Source organism: Corvus kubaryi, unplaced genomic scaffold (assembly GCF_017639235.1).
Source record: "Corvus kubaryi isolate FWS band 111438036 unplaced genomic scaffold, C.kubaryi_AGA036_p1.0 74, whole genome shotgun sequence".
Taxonomy (NCBI): domain Eukaryota; kingdom Metazoa; phylum Chordata; class Aves; order Passeriformes; family Corvidae; genus Corvus; species Corvus kubaryi.
In genome coordinates this window covers 13721491-13734542 of record NW_024582061.1, presented here as the reverse complement: position 1 = coordinate 13734542, position 13052 = coordinate 13721491, and the positions used below count along the sequence as shown (strand labels likewise).

Below are 13052 nucleotides of genomic sequence, written 5' to 3'. Positions count from 1 at the left end.
GTCTAAGAGACTTGGGATTGGATTGCCTCGAGATGCCCATTTTGACTTTGAAGGGGCTTGGTTTTCAAGGGATCCAAGAAATTACCTACCATCCTCCAGGTTTCTCAGACTAGGTATCCAGAAGCATAAATCCAATTAAAAGTGTAAGCTTAATTCTGGCACCTCTGCAGTAAAAAGAACATCATTCTCAAGAGAAGGAGTAATGATCAGTTTAAGACATTACTTTTCCAGCTGTCTGTCCATGCTGGTAGCAGCAGTTACTGCTCTCCAGAAGAGGCAGCAGAATGGGAATCTCTCAGTGCTGAGTCTGCTGCTGAGTGTTGTCTAGTGGAGTATGTCTGTGACTAGTGTGAAACACTGCTTCTAGTAAGGATGAAATTATGCATCACATTGGAGCACTGACTGAAACGTGATGATTATTCATCTTGTGATAGTTCACTGTTTCATGGCTAGTCTGGATGTTGAAAGTACGTAATACAGGTAATATATAGAATATATAGACCATAATACAGTGTCCTCTCTGTGTTATGAATTTACTTGTAAGTCCTTCCTTCTAGTCTCCTGTGCAGTAACAAGAGGCTCAGGAAAACCCTGCTACTCTGTATGTTCCACTTCCATTCCTCGTTGCATCATTCTGCAAGTTCCCAGCCTCCTGGTTCTCTCTGATTTGCTAAAATAATTCACAAGGAAATGGTGTTTATGTTCCCTCTTTCCTTGCAGCTCCAGAAGCAGCTGTCTGAGCTGGACGAGGATGACCTATGCTATGAATTCCGTCGGGAACGCTTCACCGTCCATCGCACTCATTTGTATTTTCTCCATTACGAGTACGAGCCTGCTTCAGACAACACCGATGTAACACTGGTGGCACAACTGTCCATGGACAGGTAGGGAGCACCTCCTGTTCTTCTGGAAGCATGAAACAGTGTTTTGTTACAGGGAAATCTAACTATGGAATGCTTTGGAGAGAGAAAAAATGCAATTTCATAGAAACTTGGATGTTGTATGTACAGTGCACACACTCTACATGAGTAGAGACTGCTGGAGCTGCAAGAGTTTTTGCTTGTTGGGATTGTCAGGCATTATTAGTTCATGGAGTTTTGCAGCAACTTAGAAAAAACAGGAGATGTTCGTAATAGAATTAGGCGAGCAGTTGTAGCTGACCCAAGTTTTTGCATGTGTTTTTCTGCACTAGAGGATGTTAGTTTTGCTTTCATTGGCATTTTCTTTGCAGAAAATTTCAATTAGCGATTTTTCCTACAGTAAGAATCAGAACTAAATATTCCAGTTTCAAATTAGGAAGTTGAAAATTTTACTTTTTTTTTTACTGTGCTAGTGTGAAATGAGAAATCTCCATCTGAGCAGAGTCATTGCATCTTTATCCAAATATTGATTCTCAGAAGAACATTTCAGCTTTTAGTTCTGACGTGGAGTGGAATTTAACTGGTATTTCATTTGTGGAAAAAAATCCATTTCGTGACAAGTTCCACCTGTACCTTTCTGATTCCCACCATTGAAATTAGTTTGTCATTTTTCAGAAGCTTGAAAGTGCAGTCTGGATCAGCCAGCTTTGTGAAATTTTGTAATTGTCAGTTTGGTTTTTTTCCTCCGGCTTCTCAGTTCAAATCTAGTCCAAACTTTGTAGTTATTGCTATCAGAGCAGGTTACAAAACAAAACAGAACTCCTTGAGTATTATCCAGAAACTGACCATTTCCTTCAGCATAGCACATCCAGAATATAACACGGCATGTGAATTACACCACTGCTACGCTAGTAGAAGGTCAGCAGTTTTCCAGGAGGGTTACAGGAATTGAGATCAACAAAACATTTACAGCCTGTTTTCAAAACAAACAGAAATGAATGAGGGGTGTTCTGTTCCACTGGTGCCTCAGCACTGCACATTGTGTTATGATTTGCTGTGCACATTATTGTCTGTTCTATTGATTTTTAATTGAGGAAACATTTCTTAAGTGTTCACAAACCTTTGAGTAAAAAACTAAAGAAATAAATTAAGCCAGACCCTGAGTGAGTGCCACAGTAAATTAGTGAAGCCGGTGTGTGCACATGGTATATTTTTCCCCCCAGAATTTAATTAAAAAGAATGAGCTGGGGCTCAGTGCTGATTCACTGGCACTGATGCAAAGTCTGAGCATCTGTTTCCCTTTCTGGATCCTCACTGGGGCACATGTTTTTATTGATAGACAGAACCACACATTTTTATTCAGGAAGAACAGCCGTCCTGGTACTGTGCAGCAAAAATCTTCCCTACTTCACTGGTGTGTTGCTATAAATTATTGATTTGGGTTGGAAATACTTTCTTTCAGCTAAAATCAATAAATAATATCATACCAAAGAACTGCTTAGCTGCTTTGTTTTCTTTCACATCTTTCAGTTACTACCTTATTTTTCTCTATCTTCTTTAAACCAGTTTTATTAAACTCCTCCTGCACAACTGTAGACATTTAAGAATAGTGTCTCAGATGTAAGATGACATGTGCATAAACAATGTCCTGTACACTACAGTCCCGAATTATTCTTTGAAATGATAATCAGAGATGAGGAAAAGCAAAAAAAACCAACTCCCAGCGCCTCCCATAGCCCTGTTGGAGGTGAGATTGACACGACTGTCATGACAGACTTAGGTTTGCCTGTCCTGTAGGCTTGAGGAATGGAAGAGAGGGATGCAGTTTGGGGGCTAACATTATTGTCTTTAGATGGAAGCTTTGAGACAGACTTCATTCAGTGTTGTTCATTATTGGGTGATTGTCATCTATTGCACTGACATGACATTTCCTTGAATAATGGCTTGGTTGCTTCACTGTGATTTTCCTGCAGGTGTTGTGGCTAGGCAGCCTTTTAAGGCTCAATATTTACCTGGGGTTCAGAAATCAGAGTAGGAGTTAAAAAAATGTGAGGTCAGAATGGGGAAAAGGAAAGACGTGATTAGCAATACACTGCTTGAAATCTGAGCGAGAACGAGTCTGAAATCTGTTGAGTATTCTTAAGAAGAAAAATAAAAATAAAGAATCTCACAGAACAATTGAGTTCCAGCAAAATTCACTTAGCTGAGCAGACCTTTAAAAAATTTACCAACTAAATGATTATCTCATTATTATGCAGTACAGCAGTATGTTTATTTTCTCTGGAGTCCTTAAGAGAACGCATTCCTCAAGACAGCTGAAAGAACCCAAAATAGGTTGGTCATGTTGTGCTGAGAAACTCATAATTCTGAGTTTTGTGGTCAAAGGGGACTTAACAACCTACAGAGAGGCGATTATGGAGGATCAGCTAGCAGTCCCTGTATCAAATTTATGGAAGTAGGGCCTGTCAATAAGAACAACGCAGTAAAATGGAGTATTCTGAAGCGTACTGAGGTGTCCAGCTGGGAACTTGTACCACCAAAACCCAGTTTCCACTTCACTATCATGAAAAGCTTTGCATTATCAGGTGTGCTGTTTCAATAAGTTATGTATGCCATTTGTCCACTGCGTGGAGTCCTTAAAAGGAATTTTGCTGCATATTTTACTAGGTAAGTTTTCCATTTTTAAAAGGATGCCCTAAATTTGAGTGCTGACAGATTGGAGTCTCCTGATTAACAGATTTCCACTATGTTGGAAAAAGGCAAAAAATGTATTTTTTCCTATTTATTATTTGTGTAATCAAAATTGTAGACCCTTTATGTGCCTTTTAGATATTTTTATATTGATTTGTGTTTCAAATTCAGCTGTATGTTTCGGGCTGATAATAGCCTTTGTTTCAAAAACAGATGAAAAGAAAATGATGTACCAAGTGTAGACTAGAAAGGTAATATCTCATATCTAAGAAAAAATGATTATATCATCTTGGTATCATTCACAATCATTCAGAAACGCAGGAAAAAGCTATTAGTGTTAAGTCAGACTGTGTGTTTACTGGTATGAGTGTATTATTCTTTTATTTTGCAAATCTTAGGGAGATAGTAGGAGGGGGAAATTATTTTCTCAGATTATGATAATGCAGGAAACTTTTCTTGTGTTTTGTATAAATATTAATAGGAAAAATCCAGTAATGTGGATTTGGAACAGAGTGAAGATAATAATTTTGCATCATCTACTCTTCTAGTTTTTAATAGAGTATCTGGCTAGGCTGCATAGGTAATTTCCTTTCATATTAAATTAAGAGGCTTTATAAACAGTCCTTGCTGTATTTTGGGGTGGCACATCTCAATCTCTAGGCAATAAATTACCCAAAGTGCTTAAACGATTTTGACCAGGTTGGGTTTGATTTATGTTTGCATATGAAATCTTTCATTGTCAATTTCATCAATAGCATTGTAACTGCTGGAATTTTTTAAAAATACGCATCAATACAACCTGTTAAAAAATGATTTAATGAAATTTGAGATAGTGCTAAAACATATACAGTTTGGTACTTTTAATGATGGTTTTGTCTGAAATGTTCTTTTGCTATTCCACAGCAATGCCACATCTGTCCTTCCTCCTCTCCTTACTCCCTACAAACAGTAAATCCCATTTCTATCGATGTGTCATCTTTTTGTCCCTTTCCCTGACAGTGAGCCTTCTTCTAGTTAATGCACATGTTCACCTAAGTCAGTATCCCCTTGACCTCTCTCTTTTAACAGCCTTTAAGATCTGACTAGCTGCCTTGCAAAACTTTGGGGAAGGTTTTCCTAAACAGGAGGTAAAACGGTCTGTGGGTGTGTACACTTCTGTCCTCCACAAGCTGATTGAAGAGCACTGTAGTGTGTTACTTTGTGGGAATAGCTTGACCTGGAATGTGAATTGGGCACTAGACACTGCTGAAGTTTATGAGCCTCCTGTCCTGTAAGTAGATCCACATGGACAGATCCCTGCAACTGCTCAAAGCTCCCATCAGATAAGTCCTGTTATCCATGTGGGTTTTCCTGCAGCATCAAAGCTTTAGACAGAAAATGATGGTGCTTTAGGTATCTGAGTTGTGGATGTGTATATCTGATCTAGGGCCATCTTAGGCTGCAGTGGTTTTAGTGAAATAGGTATATCCAGGGTGCAGTCCATCTGTCCAGAAGGAGACCTCAAATTATCATCTTAAATAATGAATTATGCTGTCGAAATATTTACTGCTTTCCACTGCATATAAAGTATCCCCAATCTGTCTCACTTAGAGAAAGATACCTGCATTTGATCAGGTGAACCCAGGCACAGAGCCCCAGACAGGGAAATAGCTTTTTCTTACTCTCACCCTTCCTCTTTCAGGCTCCAGATGCTTGAAGCCATCTGCAAGCACTGGGAAGGTCCCATCAGCCTGGCACTGTACCTTTCCGATGCAGAAGCCCAGCAATTCCTTCGCTACGCTCAGGGCTCAGAAGTCCTGATGAGCCGCCACAATGTTGGTTACCACATCGTGTACAAGGAGGGGCAGTTCTACCCTGTGAACCTGCTCAGGAATGTGGCCATGAAGCACATCAGCACACCATACATGTTTCTGTCTGACATCGACTTCCTGCCCATGTATGGACTCTACGAGTACCTCAGGTAATGGACTGTGAGGGAATTCCCACTGTCACCTGTGATTTGAGCCTCTCCACACCCCACTCTTCTCACATACTCCCAAAACAAAGCAGTTTGAGCAGATCTGGAAACGGCAGCTTATAAATATTTGAGGTGTTACAATGCCCAGCAAGGCACAAGAGCTTTTGGAGTAGAAGAAGGGACTGTAACTGGAAAGTAAAGCAAAATGGTTATGAAAGAAAAAACCCAGGTCTGAATGTGAGCCTCGATAGCCATTAGAATAATCCCCTCAACGCAGCAGGAGAGCCAATTTGAAAGTTGAACTGGGTTAAGTATTATTAAATGTCCAAGAGCATCGTTCATTAGCAGAGATGTGAACCAGGCAGTTTCTCTAAACACTTCTGGTTCTTAATGTCCGTGACGGAAAAACATGCAGAGCATTACTGAACTTGTTGTCTGTGTGACACATTCTTAAACCAGTTCCTTATCTTGAAAAGAGGGTGATGAGTCTAACCAGCTCAAAAATATGACTGCAGTGCCAGCGCCTGTCAAGGCAAAATAATTGTTCTAAGGAAACTGGGAGGAGTAACATCAATGTGTATTGTATCATACTGCATGTGAGCAGGTTGGGCTGAGCAAACTACAGACTTCTGATCCATTAATTGGGCTTTTTTTTAATGAAGACCTTTTTCCCCTGCAGAGGCTGGTCATCTGAGGCCAAAGCATAGAGCAAGGAGGACACCCTGTGGCCAGACAGGAGGATGTCAGTTCCTTTATCCTGACCAGTTTTGCTTTTCATCTCTGTTCTAATTTGGTAAAAGTTGATCGAAGTGTTCCAGTGAGGGCCTGCCTGTAGGTGTTCCCTGTCAGTTCATAAACCTGGGGCTTTGGAATGTAAAGGAAAATATGCCTTCTGGTATCATAAACTTATGGAGGAGTTTCTTTGTTTCAGGCTTAACTCAGTAAGACGTGTACAGGGCCAAATTTAGTATGAAGAGGGGTGCAGTACCTCTCCTATGAGGAAGGGATGAGAGAGTTGAGGGTGTTCAGCCTGGAGAAGTGAAGGCTCCAGGGAGACCTTGTTAATGGCTTTCCAGTACATAAAGGGGGCTTATAAAAAAGATGGGGGCGAACTTTTTTGGCAGGACCTGTTGAGATAGGACAAGGGGGAGTGGTTTTAAACTAAAAGAGGGTAGATTTAGATGATGCACAAGGAGTAATTTTTTTGCCATGAGGGTGGCAAAGTACTGGTATAGGTTGCCCAGACAGGTGGTGGGTACCCCATCCCTGCAAACATTCAAGGTCAGGCTGGATGAGGCTCTGAGCAACCTGATCTAGTTGAAGATGTCCCTGCTCACTGCAGGGAGGATGGACTAGGTGACCTTTTGAGGTGCCTTCCAACCCAAAGCATTCTATGGCTTTCAAGATGCTGAATTTCAAAGTTGTATCATTGAAGTATTAGCATGCTGTGTCAGCTTGTTTCCCTCTTACTTTGTTGAAGGCTTTTCAGCTTGTGCTATGAGCACTCCAGAATTATTCTGTCCATTGCACACGTTAGCTGTCTCTAGATACATGGAGGAAGAATTGTTCTTCATTCCTCTCTTCTTCTGTGTCAGTGTTGCATACTGGTACATTTCTTCAGATCGGTGCTGGACACAGTAAGGATGGCAGCTGTTGATACAGGCATTTAGTGCTAAAAAAGGAACTTGTTCTTCCATGCTGCTTCACAGTGCACAGATGGGAGCCAGCAATGAAAGGGAGAGAAGACAGAATGAAGTACCACCATTTACTTGAGATACTACAACCACAGAAATAATTCTCATAGGGCGATATTGTGTTACAGAACTAAATGCACCATGCTGCCACCATTGGTGATGCTTCAGGAGAAAAAAGAGATTCTCTCTGAGAGCTGTTGCATCTGAGACTTTGTGTCACTCTGCCAGCCTTCTTTAAGGCCCATACCACCTTAGCTCTGACTGTGAGTCTCTCTTGCCTGGGAATATTGAAGTTGCTAATCTGCTACTACCAGCTCTTTAAAAAATTATTGGATTTTTTTTTTTTTTTTTTTGCACGTGGACTAGAGGCTTTTGTTGCTTTTTCAGTAATGATTTTTCTAAGCAAAGTAGCAGGGAGGTGAGATTATTTTAAATATGGATACCCTGTGTCTTTCTGCATTGACTGTTCCCACTGCCTCTGCAAACAGCTGATTAGTGCTATCTGTCTGAATGGCAGCAATTGTTTGTTAGAGAGACATAAAACATTTTCATCCTCATTTCCTCAGATAGAACAACCATAAACAAACAGAGATAGTGTGGTATTTCAGGCATCACTTTGTACAGGATAAGCCAGGCAAGTCCCTCTCAATGAAAGTTTGCTGATTTACATATACTACATATTGTGTCTCTGCAGATAATGTATTCTCAGAAAGAAAGGAATTTTGAAAAATATTTTCAACATATTTTGGAGGTGTCATACGTGGAAGGTTACAACAGTTTTGAAGGAGAAGCTGATGGATCTAGTGGTTACCTATCCCTTTATTTATCTGTTGCTTTGCACTTAGATTTGCATTAATTGAGCTTTTTCACAGCTGCTAAGTAAAACCATTTCAGGGTTTTTATCTGCATTAAACATCCTTTTAGTCCTGCCTTAGTCTTCTGTGAAGTACAAAAGGAAAGAAATGTATCATGCTAAGATTTCCTGTTTACTGTAGTTATTAAGGTTGTCTTGTCATTGCCCCAAAGGTAAAGGCTCCTTTTAGTTGCTGCAGGTAAGGTGTTTGGGTCATCCTACAGTGACTTCTAACATAAAACAGCCAGACAGGCTGCTCATCTACAGGTGTCACAGCTAGCACTGAAGTTCTTTCCTGACACATTTGTGTGAAAAGTGCCCTTGGCTTCCAGTGACACATTGAGCATGAAGTGGGACCCGGCATCCAGTCTCCATCCACAGGTTTTATACCTGTCCCCTACAACACTGTGCAGTAGTTCTGCTTATTTTTCAGCATCTCAGCAAGGGAGATAGTTCAGATTATGCCTATTGGGGTTTTTTTGTTGGTTGCCTTTATAGTCTATGAATTCATTGCTTTTGCAGAGAAGAGCATTCTAATGAATTTGACAGTGGGCTGACAACTCTCCAGTTCTTACCACAAGCTCAGTGATTGCCATATTTGTTACCTCCAACCAACCACTTACCGAGTCCTGATGGTGGAAGCAAATTTGAGTTAATGGACTCTTCTTTTTTTTCTTTTACTTACTGAATGCAGTGCTTTAGGATTAGGTTGCTGACTTTTCTGTGTCAGAGCTTCTCTATCCTCCAGAAGTGGGAATGATATTAGTATCTACTTCCATGAGGATGAGAATTCTGTGTTAATTTTTGAAAAGAACTATGCAGATGAGAAGATTGATATCAACATGCTGGAGTTCATTCAACCCGTGAGGAGACTCCTGTGATTTAAGATTCATTTCTTCACTGCTTTGTGAAAAATACGGTTGATTAGATTTAAAATTTAACCCAACCTTCAGTGTGTCAGAATGACACACATCGGATCTGAACACAAAGGTACCTGGGAAATGGTTTCCTGGACAACACTAGCACAAAGAGAGCTCTTCATAGTCATAAATCCTTGTTTTGGGGCTTGGGGGAAAAGGACAGAAAAAGAAGGTGGATACTGAATCCAGAAAACAGCCCTCATAAGGATAGTGCTACATGGTTTACCCAGTGCTAGCTTGCAAAATACAGAAACATATTCCCTACATTGTGATCTGCATATCTGGCAACACCAACAGTGAAAATATTTCTATTCCTAAAGTGTAACAGAACCAGTCAACCAGCAAATAGCACTTCCACTCAAAACAGGAGAAAAAGTCACCCCATAGAAAATGAGAAGGTAGATTTGCTTCCTGTGGGAACAAGTTAGATTTTCAGCTGTTTGTCCAAGGAACAGACCACCAGCCAAGCTATCAGAAGAAAATGGAAGGCATTTTTTTCTCTACCAAGTCCTCCCTGCCATTATCACAGTTTAAATGGCCTCTCTTGTCCTTTGTCACTCAGGTTCAACATCTGGATGTCAGCACTGATTCCTTCTTCCCTTTGCATCAGTCGTGTATGTCACCAAGTCCACATCAAGGGCAGGTGATTCTACTCAGAGATCAGTGCTGCTGGGCTTCTTGTCTGAGCGTGTCTCAACTCCCAGCTCTGCTTTGGAGAGCCCCTCCGCTTTGACCTTACCACCTGTGCTGGTTGGGGCTGAGCAGGAGTTCCTTTCCCCACAGCATCCCCCACAGTGCTGTGCTTTGCATTGGTAGCTGGAAAGGTGTTGGTAACACCCCAGTGTTCTGGCTGCTGCTGAGCAGTGCTGGCACAGCATCAGCGCTGTCTCTCCATCAGTGTGCCCCCCATGTGGGAGTGGGCAAGATCTTGGGAGGGGGCACAACTAATACAGCTGAGCCAAACTGAGTAGAGGGAAAATCCATGCCATATGATGTCAGCTCAGATATAACAGCTAAAAAAAGGAGGAGGAAGGCAGGGCACTGGTTATTTAGAATGTTTGCCTTCTGGAGCAGCCACTACATGTGCTGAAGCCCAACTTTCCTGGAAGTGGCCAGACATCACTTGATGGGAAGGAGAAAATAAAATGTTTTATTCTTCTCTTTGTTGGTGCACACTCAACCTTTGAGTTTTGCTTTAGTAAACTGCCCTATTGCAACATATGAGTTGTTTCCCATCTTATTTTCTCTCCCCTATCCAGCAGAGAAGGAGTGCTGAGAGTGGCTTGGTGGGCATTTGGTGTCCAGCCAAGGTCAACCCACCACACTAACATGCACCTCAGATGCTCACATGTCTCTTGAAAATATTTCTGCAGAGAATACCCTGCTACTTTATTTCACTTTGGAAGTATCCCCACCAGTACTTTGTGTTTGACTGTATGCACTTCAAGCATCCGGTTTCCAGGCCTCTGTTTCTCTTCACTTACCTCACTTTTCATTTTGACCTTTGACAGTGCAAGTGATTTCAAGCTCTTCTATCGGTTTGTTCCCTCTGCCTTTTGATTTCTTCATGAAGGTACTATCATTTATTCCTTCCAATAGTTGCCAGGCATTGACAACTGTACGAAATTTGCAGGTGATGAGAACAGCAAGGGAGTGTGCAGAAAGGATTGCTCGTATCAACAGCATTTTTATGATTATATCCCATATCTTAGAGAAGTCACGTTCAACACTAGTTTCAACACAGGTTGCTCTGTCTGACAGTTTCTGCTGCTACTTGTGCTTGATAGCTGTGCCTGCTTCAGCTTTGGTCAGCTTCAGACTGTAAACTTTGGTGGGCAGGATTGTTTCCTACTCTTGGACAGTGCCAAGCACAGCAAGGCCCTGAATTTTGCCTGGGCCTTTTGAGCTCTCCATAAAACAAAGTTATAGTAACAGCCATAAATGGAAGCTGCTGTTTCCTTGCAGAGCCCAAAGGATGAGCATCACTACAAATGTTACCTGCTCCTTCCTAGAACTGAATCCCCAAAGCTGTACTGCTCAAGGCTGATAGATTGCACAGAGACCAGAAAGCCTTCGATTTTGGAAAAGAAACTATATTAGTATCCCCTGCTCTCAGAGAAGTGTGAAAGGGAAGGAACATTTAAAAGCATCATAGAGACTGGCACTGCTGGCACTGCTGAACAACTCTGGAAGGTCACAAATGCTGATTGTGAAGGAGTCATCTATTGACGTACAGGTATCTTGGCCTTTAGTGATGGTGAGGGAGAAGCTAGTGAAGAAAGTACAAAACCAATTATGATAAGATGCTGTTAGAATCCTTCAGTTGTGAAAAGTTAACTGGAATGTGTCAGGGGCTCTTCAAACAATGCAAACTTTGCAGTAAGGAGCTGAGAACAGATTGCTTTTTATAGAACAGGCCTATAGGGTGGTATGAATTCCCTAAAATTCAGATTTCATTAAGTAGTCATGCTCGTGTTCTTTTTCTCTGACAGCAGTATAAATGAATTCTAGGTATTCTGGGCCTAGAAAAATGGTTTGTTTCGTCCTTCTGTTATTAGGACAGTGATCCCAATTCCTTCAACTTAAAAGGCTGTAGAGAGTTTGCTGCTTGTCAACATTGTCCTTGATTGCTTGTTGCAGTAACATAAAAGTCAGGACAGTGAATCCTGTTAAGGGGAACTGACTTTGACAGGGAGAGAGAGACATATTTCTGGTATGAAATATGGAGATAATGAAAGGAAAATTGAGACAGAGTTATTTCTAATGACAGGCATAGTAAGATTCAGTTGGGGGATGGAAAAGTAACTTCTTTTTCTTTGAGTTTTAGTTTGTTAGGAAATAATAGGCTGAACACCTCTGGCAGGCAGGATGAGAGGTTGCTGAGCTGCTCCTCTGCTGCAACAGTCGTCCCAAGGCCCCTTCCTGGAAAAGAGCCCTGCTGTGTGAAATGCGTTTGTGCACACACACGCACGCACCGAAACAGTCTCTGCACTGGACAACTTGCAGCGCAAGGAAGGAAAAAGAGAGGTGTCCCAGTCCATCCAGTGTACAGCTCTTCTCTGCTGCCAACACTCTCTGTCAGGGCAGCATTGATCAGTCAGACACACAGGCCCATTAGGAATTCTGTTCCTCTCCCTGCTCTTAGAGCAGCGGACCAAAAAGAGAAGAAAATTTGAAGCACCTGTAGGAAAAGATATGGGCCATAGTTATATTTGCAGTATCTAACTGCCCATTTTCTGCACTTTATTTTGAAAAGCCCGGTGATTTGTTCAGTTGAAAATTTTCCTGCTTTTGTTTGTTGTTTCTCTTTGCCAGGAAGTCTGTCATCCAGCTAGACCTAGCTAACACCAAGAAAGCTCTGATTGTACCTGCCTTTGAGACTCTACGCTACCGCCTCTCCTTCCCCAAGTCAAAAGCAGAGCTGTTATCTATGTTGGACATGGGAACCCTCTTTACATTCAGGTAATGGAAAGTACTCTTGAGCCTGTGGTCATTATCTCTGTTTTTTTATGTTCTTCTCTCTCACTGTCAGCTGCATTAAGAAACTTTTTGGAATTTTTTTCCCTTTTCATAGAGAGGCAGTGAACAGAATCACATGGATATATTCTGTCTGTAAGCTCAGCATTTTATCTCATATTACAGTCCTCTACTGAAGGACTTCACTTGTTAAATCAAATTTGTTTTATTTTCATCATTTTTTTATTGTGCTTCAAAATCAGCATGACCGTTACACTCAAGTGCGTGTAATTTACTTTTTGGCTGCCAAATACTGTCTGGGTAGCTGTGTCTTATTATGTGACTAAAAGCAATGTATCTCTGCTCATTGGTTCTCTTCCTTACTGGAAAAACAAATGCAGGCTTGTCTTATGCTCTTTTAAAGTGTGAAACAGCTGCTTAAATACCTAGAGTTCCTCCATGCAGAGGTAAGAGAGTACTCTGACTAGAGGCTAAGAAGCAGAGAACACCTAAATTTGGAGCTCCTCTCTGAAGCAGACTCCTTTTGTGGCTGTGAACAAGTCACTTCTATTACCTGCCAGACTCTTCAGTTTTAAAATGCAGCTACCAGGGGTTAGCCAT

The 13052-nt window shown here is 41.3% G+C and overlaps 1 protein-coding gene across 4 annotated transcripts in view; it reads left to right on the top strand.

Annotated features, from left to right (window-relative positions):
* The window catches only part of LARGE1 (LARGE xylosyl- and glucuronyltransferase 1), a 265931-nt gene that overhangs the window by 240727 nt on the left and 12152 nt on the right, over window positions 1-13052 (top strand). For all 4 annotated transcript variants that reach the window (XM_042051231.1, XM_042051230.1, XM_042051233.1 and 1 more), the window contains 3 exons: window positions 721-884; window positions 5233-5511; window positions 12291-12437. In XM_042051231.1, coding sequence (XP_041907165.1) covers window positions 721-884; window positions 5233-5511; window positions 12291-12437 — 590 coding nt within the window. The remainder of the gene's footprint in view (window positions 1-720; window positions 885-5232; window positions 5512-12290; window positions 12438-13052) is intronic.